Source organism: Alexandromys fortis, unplaced genomic scaffold (genome assembly GCF_014885135.2).
Source record: "Alexandromys fortis isolate MF-2015 unplaced genomic scaffold, M_Fortis_MF-2015_v1.1 scaffold_295, whole genome shotgun sequence".
Taxonomy (NCBI): domain Eukaryota; kingdom Metazoa; phylum Chordata; class Mammalia; order Rodentia; family Cricetidae; genus Alexandromys; species Alexandromys fortis.
The window spans coordinates 164864-177416 of record NW_026068169.1 but is presented as its reverse complement, the minus strand read 5'-3'; the positions used below and the strand labels follow the sequence as shown (position 1 = coordinate 177416).

The following is a 12553-nucleotide window of genomic DNA, read 5'->3' as shown; positions in this document are numbered from 1 at the left end:
AGCAGAGATCAAGCAGGACAAGTGGCTCTTTGACTAAAATTTCCCCCTGTCATTTATCAGTACCACATAAGATATAACTTATAAATAAAGGCTTTCTATTGTGTTAAACAAACAGATGAAAGTGTGACGCTACTCTTAGTAGTTGGTTGATGGAATTACTTCAAAGACGAGGCTTTAAAGTTGGGGGTGGTATTAGAGGTTGAATTTTTTTGGTTTTGGGGGTTGTTTGGGGGGTGACAGGGAAGCATTCCAGGGAAATATTGCTCTTTGATACAGCACATAAAGTTATCTTTGTTTCATAGTGACTTTTCTCTAATCTCCTGGCTGCCATAAAGTATACATCCTTTGTCAACTGTACTCCACTACAGTGTTCATGATTTACCCCTCATACCAGATTGCCTCATGCTTAGCCTAAGCTTATGGGGTAGCATAAAGCATTTCCTCTGCCTATTCACATCACTTACCACTACTTTATTTCTTTGATCTTCATCTGTACTTTGTATAGCATTATCTCATGGTACTTATGATCATAAGGATATTTTACATCCTTAAATATTAAAAGTAGGGATGTATTTAATTTAAGTTTTTTGTTTTAATAACCACACAAGACAAATCAGTGTTGGAGTGACTGGGGAGGGGACTTTTCTGAATTGGCGACTTCATGTTGGGAGATGAGTATAATAAGTAATAGTTAAGAAGTGGATTCTGGGGCCTGAAAGATGTATCTGTGAGTAAAGGCACTTGCCACCAAGCATGATGACCTAAATTTGATTCCAGGACACTCAGGGTACAAAAAGAGAACGTATTCCTGAAAGTTGTCCTCTGACCTTAACACTTGTGTCATGGCACCACACATGTGTGCACGTGCATGCACAAACATACACAAACAAATGTAAAAAAATAACAGATTTTGGAACAGCTGTCCTTGCTTTACTACTTGGACAAGTTAATTTCTTTTTGTCTCAACTGTTTCATGAGCTTTGTTTAGGATTAAGTGAGGGTATGTGTCTGTGTATGTATGTATGCATATGTATGTCTGCCTGTCCTCCTTAGAATGACACTTGATATTAATTAAGAATGGCATGTTTGCCTTCAATCTTTAATCATTATGGGTTGGCTATGTGTAAGTAGCCACATAGTGAAATACCATGAATATCAATCAGGCAAAAAGTTTTAATTTGGTTGGGACCTTGATAGTAGATTTTTCAACAAAGAACTTGGCAACGTGAAAATGCTCCTATCATAAGGTAGTCCACTTGCCACTTACATGCAAAAGAGGATAGCAGCAATAGTGGAAAAATTTAAGCAAAGTAATCTAGATATGAAGACATAATTTATGGAGTCAGACCAGAGAACAAGTAAACAGAATTCTTTTTAGTTTTTCAAGATAGGGTTTCTTTATGTAACATTCCCAGCTGTCCTGGAACTCTATATAGACCAGGCTGGCCTTGAACTCACAGACGTCTGCCTGCTGGGATAAAGGCATGTGCCACCAGAATTCATTCTTAATATGGGTGAGAAAAGAGATTTCTGGTAAGGGTGTGGCTGAACAGAGCAAATTCTGAATCTCAACTTGAAAACTTAATTGGATCTGCAATTTTAGGAAAAATAACTTAGAGCTGGAGAGATGGTTCAGTAGTTAAAAGCACTGGCTGCTTTTCCAGAGGACCTGGGTTCAATTCCCAGCACTCAGATGGTGGCTCACAACCATCTGTAACTCTAGTTCTAGAGGAATTGGCACACTCACACACACATACATGCAGGCAAAACACAAATGTACATAAACAAAAGGAAAATAACCAAGCCTTTTTGCCCTAGTTTCTTTATCCTTAGAATGGGAGTATAATTCTTCTCATCCTTAAAAGTATTGAGTAATTAAGGAACAGTGCCTAACATAACACTGACAATGTCATGTCAGAGAACAATGACTAATACCATTAGTCTCATGCTCTAGAAGTTTCTCTGGTAACCATAGCATAGCAAATCTTCTGAAGGCTGGTCTAGGCTTTTGTTGCCAAGAGAAAGCTAAGAAATATATTCATAGAATTGGTATGTGTGGCTGAGTAGTATGTCAGAAAGTAAATTCATTCACATGTTCTCAGCCCCATCTTCCAGGTTCTCAGGACTCCACATGCCCATTATCCAGATACCCACTACACAATGGATAGTAGATCCATAGAGCAATAAGTGGATGAAATGCAAGATACTGGAAGAAGTGGCACAACTTCATGTTTATTTATTTCATCCAAATTGAGTTATTTGTATTAGTGACTTAAAAGATTGTCAAGTCCTCTGTTCAAAGAAAAAGATCGGCAAAAGGAAAAAAAGATATTATAAGAAATAGAGAATAATAATTAATTCCTTGCTGAGTTCCTTTCATGTATTAAATATTTTTGTCATTATGTAAGCTTTCTAACAACTCTAAAAAAAAGCACACAAGGCAGCTGATATTCAGAAAGGTTAGTAGTAACTTTAATCAAAGTCATCTAATTTAGAAAACAGAAGTCTGGGTTTACTCAGGTTTGCCTTATCCCAAAGCTAACACTTTACTCTCAGTTCATTTTGAGCTAACTACTTTTCCATGAGGGTTTGGGCTTAACTTACTTAATGTCCTTGCACTTCTGTTTTGTTGTTTGTAAAATGAAGACTGTTAAGAGAATTAAATAAGAAAATAAAGTAAACAAAGTATCCAAAGTGCTAGTATAAATTTAGTTATTAGTAATACCCACAGCTCACCAAAACCCAAGTCTTTGAAATCATTTACAAATTTTCTTACCATTGTAGTATTAAGTGGTAGTGATGAGTTAAGGATAGATGATGTCAAGAAAATCACTGTAGGTCCTGGAAGCGCTTTTGTTGCAGGTCCATACAAGACAGATTTAGAAGGAATGAGGAAGAAGTGGCAGGATGCAGAAACTTATTGAACCATTGTCTCCTTACTTCCTGAGAAATTTTTCTTTTTCTTTTCTTCACTCTTTAATCTCCCCTCTGACTTGGCTTGTATTTCAGGAGCTGCAAAAGGCCCAAAAGAAGAAATCTATCAAGAAGAAGCCTTTGATGAAGGAGGCAGAGCAGCCTCGCCCTCAAGATTCCAATGTTGTTGTAACAGTGTCTGCACCAACGCTGGCTACTACGCCCCAACCTCTCACCTCCTCACCCCAGCCACCTCCTGAGCCTAAACAAGAGGCTCTGTCAGGAAGTCTTGCTGACCATGAGTACACTGCTCGCCCCAACGCCTTTGGCATGGCTCAGGCAAATCGAAGCACCACACCCATGGCCCCTGGAGTCTTCCTGACCCAGAGGCGTCCTTCAGTTGGCTCCCAGAGCAATCAGGCAGGACAAGGTACATGACCCAAATGGGGATTAAGATGAGCAATCTTAAAACTCCCTGTTCTAAATCAGGAAGGACCACTGAAAGCCAAACTTCAGGTGCTTATATTTAAGTTTAATAGGTCATGGAGAGGTGACCATAGTGGAGGTTGGATTGGAAGTAGATAGTCTGTACATCCATAGATTCAGGAAAGAATGGAGAAACACAAACATAGGACCTCAGATCAGAGTAATGAGAGAGATGATAAACAGAAATAATAGTTATGATCATATAGGATGTAAGAAATGATTTGATGTGGAGAGACAGGCATGAGAGAGAATTCAAACCCTCCTTTTCCTTTCATTGGCCAGAGCCCAATCCCAAGAGTATGGATGTAGTTCCAGGATACTAAGTTTTCTATGATATTTATGAGTGACTCGAATGGGAGTTTCTAATGAAAGAAGACCCTGAGGATGGAACCTTCAGGAACACTGAACTATAGTTACTAACCCTGGTGATCAGGATAATGTGAATGACATGGAAGCACATTGACATCCTTACAGAATTTTCTAAACAAAATGTTTTAAACTCAGAGTCAGTGGGGGGGGGGGGCAGAAAGCTAGAACTATAGTGTTTACGGCTGCTGCAGCGATCCAGAGAAGAACCAAGCATATGGCATTGAATAGAAAGAGTTAAGGAGGACTCCTTGACCAATATGACATAAGGATGAAGAATCTTTGTTGAGAGAAACAAAGAAGGGGATGATGCAAGAACAGTTTGTGCTAAAGTTGCTCATAAAGCTTCTGTGTACTTTGCCCCTCCTTTACAGGAAAGCGTCCTAAAAAGGGCCTGGCCACAGCAAAGCAGAGACTCGGCCGCATCCTGAAAATCCACAGAAACGGCAAGTTACTTCTGTGAGCCAAGCCCCATCGTGTCCTACTTCACCCCTTTCACCCCCATTGCCTTCTTCGTTGTCAACTCGGGGCACTTCTGGATCCTATGAGCCCCGGACAAGGTGCATTGTCCTGCTTCATTGGGACTGACCAAAGGCATGGACTATCCCCAACTTCCTTTCTCACTTCTGCTATGAGTATCCTGCCTTCCTTTTCCATACCCATGAATAGCAGCAAGTAAATGAGAGAGGTTTCTAACTGACAAGAATCTTTTCTTGCTCCTCCCACATAATTTCCCTTCCTATTGGAATTGGAATGTATGATGAGGAGCAGCATAAAGGAAGTCTGGGCCCTTCAGTTTCCCTGCCATGAAGTGCTCAACATTTGCTCCAACTCCAGCCCTGTCTCTAAGCCCACCCACCTCCACCCATTTTTTTCCTACCCCTTCCTCCCAATCCAGTGGGTATGCCCTACCTTCAGTCTTGTTTCTGAAAGAAGGTTATGATCTTTATCTCCTTTTGCCTCTTTTCATGAGGAAAATGGAGAGAACCTTTATTGCCCTATTATGGGCCATCTCCAGATCTGGCCTAGAAAAGCTGATTTTATCAGTCTTTGGGGGGAAAAAAGGAGATTCCTGTTACTTTTCAAGGTAAGGAAGAAGACAGATGCCCAAGCCTTTGATCGTGGCTGTTGCCTAGCCCACCAGAAGAGACTACTTTTGTCTGATTGCACATGAAACCCCATGATGATCTTCAGGAATTTGCCTATATTTTGAGGGCCTGTAGAACATTATCCCCATAGCTATAACTGGGTCCCAGCAGGTACAAACCCAACTCCTAGAAATCCAAAGTACCTGTCATATTGATAACTCTGGCTCTGTAGCCTGCTCCTGCCACCTATACCACAAAGCACAGCCTGAACCTTCTGGAGAGAGTATGGTGAAACAACCTAACCCTGCAGGGTCATTTATCAGGAATCTCCATGCTTCTTTCCCCATCTGAGGTTTAGTCTGAAGACTTCAGGACTCAAATCTTCACCCCCAGACCTTTACTTTTGCAGACCACAGACCAACATTCAAGCATAGTGCAGATAGGCTATTCAAGTCTGAATTTAGAAGCGATGCCCATCTGTGAAGTAGCAGATCTTCTGATCCACTTTTTTTCTCCTTTGTGATTGTCACCATTTTCCAGACAGTGCCCCCACCTCTCGTTTGTCTTGCCTTACTGGCAATCTGGACTTGATGGAGACTGCCCCCTCCGAACAACCCTTTTTGGCACTGCCCAAGTGGGAGTGTCCTCTACCTTCCACTTGTACTCACCCCAGCTTGCCTAGTGCTTCTGGGGAATTTAACAGCTATGATACAGACCACAGGGAATATGTGAGGCCTCTATGTTATCTTTATGTTTGTGCTTCTTTCTTTTTTCTGTAGATCCACCCCCTCATCCTTCATGGAATCAGGGGTACTTTAGCATATTTGCTTTTCCTACCTTGGGGACTCCAGGGGCCAAGCAGTCCTCCTTTAGTCACACCAAAGGCAAAAGGCCTGGCTACCTCCCCCTTAGCAGTGAGGTCCCTACTCCCCTCCTTTCTACTCAGCTTTGCTTGTCTTGGAGATTTCAAGGCAGTAGTGGGAAAGTAAGGGGGAAGCAGGAGAAGCCTCTGACCCTATGTGGGCAACTTCCTGACTAAAGGCTGACTGTTGTCACCAAAAACAGGTCCCTAGCCCTTTCACCCATTAAAACACCCTCTTGATCTTTCAAAGGCAGCTAATTGCTAGCACCCTCTCCCCACCCATTCCAGGCCTCTTTTCCCTCTGTTTCTTTGTTAGAAGGTTCTGTGGAGCTGAAACCCAGCCTCTGATGGGGTTTGTTTAGTTTAGTTGGGTTCTCAGAGTCTCCTGTTGTTTTGTATTGTTTCCAATGAAAAGCAAGTTTACCCTCAGAGTTATGCTTTTCCAAAGAAGCTAGTGTGTTTTTGTTGTTGTTATTGTTGTTGTTGTTTTGTTTTGTTTTTATGTTTCAGGTTCTAAGTGAAGTGAGGTGGAGAGGAGTTGGAAATAACCAAGGTTTAGAACATGGTGTGATAGTTACCTCTGATCTGCAATCCCAGCAGAGAGCTGGGGTAGGATAGGAGGGCAGAGAGAAGAGGATTTCTATTCACCTTTAATATATTTTTACAAAAAAAGCAAACAATTTAAAAACAAACCCACCGCTTCTGTACATGTCTAAATATATTTTTAGAAGTGGGTAGGATTGTGATTTCTGATGCAGGGCCTTTTTATAAATAGGTTAGAGTAGCATCATCCAGATTTCTCTGTTGTTTGTTCCCCTTGTTTTTTCTTATGTTGTGTTACTAATGTAATTTATATATTTTTTAGATTTCCCTTTCCTGTAGAGATAAAAGTGATTTATCTTGGCAGTTTTGTTGCTTGATGTTATTATTGGTGGAGGTGGTGGAGGTGGTGGAGGTGGTGGTGGTTAAGATATGGGGTTCAGGAAGTTACTTTCCTTTTGTCTCTCATTCATTCAGCAGCTTATTAGTGGGCATTTTCCTGATACCCAACATTATACCTGAGATAAGAATTTGGCAAGATCCTGATCTCAAGGACACAGTTTAAACATAAGAAATGCAGAATTAAAAGCAAAATAAGCAGAAAATAAAAGGCACAACATTTCAGTGGTCCTGAGAAGTTCAATGAGAAAGATTTCGATGGTTTTCATGAGCTACTTTTTATTAGCATATACTAATTATATATGATACTGTATTTTATGACATTCTCATACATGTATATAATATACTTTGATCATATTTATTCCCCCCCATAACTCTATTACTCCCTTGCCATTCCTGCTAATCTCCTTCTTTCCAATCTCCTCTTCCATTATCATGTCTTTTCTTTCTTTGTTGGCCACTGATTTTAACCAGGACGGCTTACAGAAGCATGGGAGGGAGATTATTTACTAGAACATGAGTACCTTACCAGTTAAGAAAGTATCTCTTTCTCTCCAGCAACTCTCAACTGCATTCAAATCCTTGGTGATGGATGGGTCCTTGTGGTCCCCTCCCTTCTCCATGACAGAATGCTGACAAGCCCAATCCTTTGCGGGTCTTCTGCTTGATAAACAGCTGCTGAGAGTTCAAGTGCCACAGCTATGTCATATCTGTTAGAAACTATTTCACAACAATTCACTGCTTCCTCCAGGTCATATGAATTTCTTCCTCCCCTCTTCCATATTATTCCCTTCACCTTATAAATGTCCGTTTATATACCCTTAGGCATATAGATGTCCTATTTAGGTTCAGCTTTCAATAGTCTTATTCTCAGCATGTTGATCAGTTATGAGAACAAGGTAACCCCTACTCCATTGTTCCATGGTCTATTTTTTCACTGATTACAGCTATGCTCTTATTTCTGTGACTGGAAATGTTTTCTCTGATACCTCCCCAGCACTTGTGATATGAATAATCTTGATTGATTACTGTGCTTAAGTGCAATTGGAGGAATATAATCATAAGAGCTAACAAGTATTACTCTTAGTGCTTTATGTATATTGACTTATTCCGTACATACTGTATCAGTTTGCCTTCTCTTGATGTGGTAGAAACTGTTTCCAAAAGGAACTTGGAGAGGAAAGGGTTTATTTGGCTTATTAAGGGAAGCCAGGGTAGAAACCTGGAGGTAGGAACTAAAGGAAAGGCCATTGAGGAATGCTGCTTACTGGCTTGCTTTCCATGGCTTGCTCATCCTGCTTTCATCTAGAACCCAGGGACACATGCCCAGGGATGGCACTGCCCATATCAGTTATTAATCAAGAAAATGCCCTGCAAACTTACTTGAAGGCCAATCTGATGGAGGATTTTTCTTTTTTTTTAAATAAATCTTTTTTTAATATTTATTTATTCATTATGGATACAATATTCTGTCTGTGTGTGTCTGCAGGCCAGAAGAGGGAACCAGACCTCATTACAGATGGTTGTGAGCCAACATGTGGTTGCTGGGAATTGAACTCAGGACCTTTGGAAGAGCAGACAATGCTCTTAACCACTGAGCCATCTCTCCAGCCCTGATGGAGGATTTTTCTCAGTTGAAGTTCCCTGTTCCCAGATGACCCTGGCTTCTGTCAAGTTGATGAAAAACCTACCAGCATAATTGACCTCTTTTCTGATTGATATACAAATATATCATTATTAAGCCATAACCATTTCCTTTTGTTTATTCCCAAGATCTCATGTTTATCATAATATAAAACCAAGTGTAACTTTAAAAATCCCATAATCTTTAAATTTTCAACACTTTAAAAGTCCAAGTTCTCTTTAAAATATAGTCTCTCAAATCTGGGCTCATGTAAAATCAAAATCTGATTGAGAGGGAATAGACACTATAAAATAAAAGCAAAACCAACATCCAGCAGTATAAATCAAATTTTGTAGCCCAGTGTTCCACATCTGTGATTCAGCCACAATCTTCTGGGCCCCAAAGTGCTTGTGCAACTTCATTTTCCTGCCTGTCATCCACAGCATAATTAGCATGTCTCATAAATTCTGGCTAGCTCCAAGGCCACTCCTGGTATCTATTTCTGTCCTAGTTCTCCTATTGCTGTGATTAAGACTATGACCAAAACAACTTGAGAAATAAAGGGTTTATTTCAGCTTACAGGTATAGGTAATAGTCCATCACTGAGGGATGTCAAAGTGGGAACTTATGGTAGAATAAAGCAGAGGCCATGGAGGAACACTGCTCAACAATTGTTCCTCATGGCTTGCTCAGCCTGCCGTCTTAGTACAAGTTAGGACCACATGCTGCAGGAATTGAGGTGGTACCATCCACAGTACGATGGGCCCTCCCACATCAATCATTAATTAAGAAAATGTTCCACAGGTTTGCCCATGGGCCATTCTAATGGACACAGTTCCTCATTTGAGATTTCCTCTTCCCAGATATGTCTAGTTTTTTTTTTTTTTTTTTTTTGTCAAGTTGACAAAAATGAACATCAGCACTCTGAACCAACTTCCTCAATAAGAAAATAACAAAAGTGAGAGGTGGTGGCACATGCCTTTAATCCCAGCACTTGGGAGGCAGAGGCAGGTGGATCTCTATGAGTTCGAGGCCAGCCTGGTCTACAAGAGCTACTTCCAAGACAGGCTCTAAAGCTACAGAGAAAACAAAAAGAAGAAAATAACAAAGTAACTTTTAAGCATCACAAATGTAGCCAGGCGGTGGTGGCACACGCCTTTAATCCCAGCACCTGGGAGGCAGAGGCAGGCGGATCTCTGTGAGTTCGAGACCAGCCTGGTCTACAAGAGCTAGTTCCAGGACAGGCTCCAAAACCACAGAGAAACCCTGTCTCGAAAAAAAAAAAAAAAAAGCATCACAAATGTAGTAAGTTTTGGGACCAGCCTTGTTCTACCACGTCTTATAGCCATTTGTTAATTGTTTGGTGGTATTGCGTTAGTTTGCCTAGTATATCATTTAATTTTTCTAACCATGTGATAATTAGCTCTAGTTTTCAGTTAACAAGACTGAAGTGGTCTTCCACAGCAGAATTTGTGTGATTCCAAAAATCATGTCCGTTTCTCCTTCACTGTGTTAGAAAATCATTTTGAGTCTCAAATCCAATAGATTTATTGATTACCTGTTGTGTGTCCAAGCTATAGCACAGAGAGTTGTATTCTGATGAATGCCTCCAGGGTGATCAGAGGCAGGTGGATCTTTGTGAGTTTAAGGCTAGGCTGGTTTACAGAGTGAGTTCCAGGACAGCCCAGGCTACACAGAGAAACCCTATCTCCAAAAAAAAAAAAAAAAAAAAAAAACCTTGCTTCCAAATCACCAACACCCTGACTAAATTCTGTGACCTGGGGCACACTTATTACTATCTGGCCATCACCTAGTAAGGTAAGTTTTAAGCCTAGTATGGTGCTACACCACACTTTTAATCCCCATACTTGAAAGGCAGAGAGGTGTGCAGATCTCTGCATTCAAGGTCAGCCTGGTTTCCCTAGCTAGTTCCAAGCCAAACAGCTACATAGAGAGCCCCTATCTCAAAAAAACTAATAAAAATTTGAACCCAATTTAAGATTTCTTTCATCTTCAAGGTTTCACATCTATATATAGGTCTGGAGTGAAGCTCTTCAGGTTTGACACCTATTGTCCAAATGACTACTTTTAGTTCTCACAGATACTTTTGGACAAAGAAACTTTAGATAGAGAAAATTCATGTCTGACACACAAGGAATGATGTCTTCTAATAGAAAGAAAACAAGATACTGGAAGATTTTAGAATCTCTGCAGGAGTAGTAGACTAGTTTATTTTTGCTATTAACTCCCACTACCTCTGAAAGGGTAAACACTGTTACCAGCTTCATGTTAGAGAATAGAAATGAGATTTGATCAGCTTACTCTCTAGTACAAGCAGGAGATCCCTTCAGATCAGAGGCTTCCGTCTAAAAATAGATGACAATTTCCTTAATTTCAGTCTACTCTTTCCAGAACTGAGTTGAAGCATAAGTCTTTATGACTAAGTAATTTAGTAGTGTGTCTTAGGGAGAAGCATGTGTAAAGAAATTCAATATAACTGTAGCTGTAACTTCAAGGATAAGCAGAATCTCTATGAATATGTAGTTTGAGAAGGTATACAATCATAATTAGTTTTAGGACATAATACTTAATTTAAAACTTGAGATAATGGAAGATAAGTAATTTTAACATTTGTCAAAAGACCTGATTGCCCCATTAATGACAACCATTGGAAGATGACCCTATAATTACCAAGGAAAATTAATTCAAACTCCTGCTCCCAAATCTTTTGGCTCAGATGGTTTTACTAGATAATTGTAAGAAATCTTTCAAAAAATTAACATTTCAACACAAGTTCTTTCAGAAAATGGAAAAGTAGTATTTTTCAATACACCCTGTTCAGCTAATAGTTACCAAAATCAGATAGTACAAGGAAATCTGTGTGGGCATATATTCTTCATAAAATATTAACAACTAGAATTCACCAGTATATTAAAAATACACCATGCATAAGTGGAGTACATTTAAAAGTTGCACAGTTGGTGTTTTAAAAATCATTCTAATCTACCATATAAGTAAATAAGAAAAAAATCACATTAATTTTGTTTTATAAATCAGTGCAGAAAATAGCATTCAACAAAATTCTGCACACATTCATAATAAAGGAGAATATCTGCCTTCACTTGGGCTTCTAAAACAAAATACCACAGAATAAGCAGTCTCAGCAGTTTTCAAGGTTCTGGAGGCCAGGAAGACAGAAGAGTTCGAGCATGATTGGTTTCTGGTAAGAACCATTGTTTGTTTTTATTGCTCTTTTAAATCATGCTCAATCAGTCATTGTAATGGAGTCACATAAATAATCTTAATTACAGAAAACAAAATTTTAATCACATAAACTTTGTCATTTTTACCATCTCTTAATTCTATGCAGTAATGAAAAAGTATCAAACTTCTATATCCATGCATATTCAAATATAAAGTAATATGAGGGGCTGGAAAAATGGCTCAGTGGTTAGGAGCACTTGTTCTCTCTGAGGACCCATATTCAATGCCCCAGCACCCACACAGCATCTAACAGCCACCCATAACTGCAGTTTCAGGGGATCTAATGCCCTCTTCTGACCTTTGAGAGCACCAAGCATGCACATGGTACACAGATATATATATATATTCAAGCAAAATACTTATACACATAAAAATAAAAAAGTAATATGAGCAATATATAAGACAAAAAATATCTCTCAATTTCCATGGGCAACTATAGCGAATACTGTGCTAGAACTATAAACTGGAGCAAGAAAAGAAACAAAATTGATAACATACACCATAAGGAAACAATACAGTTACTCAAGAATCAGCTGCAATGCTAACTACTAAGCATGGGGCCTGCCCTGAAGTATAGTTGATAATACTCAGGTCACTTATTAAAGAAAACTGATTGTCCCATTTTCAGAAGCTATCATTTGAAAAAAGCTTCTTGGCTAGGAGTGGAAATTTGTGAGAATGTCTACTTCAAGCTGGGATTTTTGTCTGGATTTACTTTGTGCAAGACTTGGGCATGCTGTCACAGACTGTTTTTAATAAAGAGAGGATGTGAAGTTAGGTGAGTATTGGGCAGGGAGGAGTTGGCAAAGAATGTGATAGAAAAATATATGAAATTCATGAAAATAGGAGTGTATTAATAATGGTACTTCCTATTTGTGTACATCATACTTAAATATTTAATTTTAAAGAATCTATTGCATGGTACTGGAGAAGTGGCTCAGACTCAAGAGTGCTTACTGCTTTTGCACAAGTATGTTTCTTTTCCAGCACCCATTACATCTGGTGGCTCAC

The 12553-nt window shown here is 39.5% G+C and overlaps 1 protein-coding gene across 5 annotated transcripts in view; it reads left to right on the top strand.

The window, feature by feature from the left end:
- The window catches only part of Phf8 (PHD finger protein 8), a 91888-nt gene extending 85267 nt beyond the window's left edge, over positions 1-6621 (top strand). For all 5 annotated transcript variants that reach the window (XM_050128314.1, XM_050128315.1, XM_050128312.1 and 2 more), the window contains 2 exons: positions 3010-3343; positions 4140-6621. In XM_050128314.1, the coding sequence (XP_049984271.1) occupies positions 3010-3343; positions 4140-4228 (423 nt within the window). In that variant the 3' untranslated portion in view covers positions 4229-6621. The remainder of the gene's footprint in view (positions 1-3009; positions 3344-4139) is intronic.
- Positions 6622-12553: the final 5932 nt, after the last annotated feature.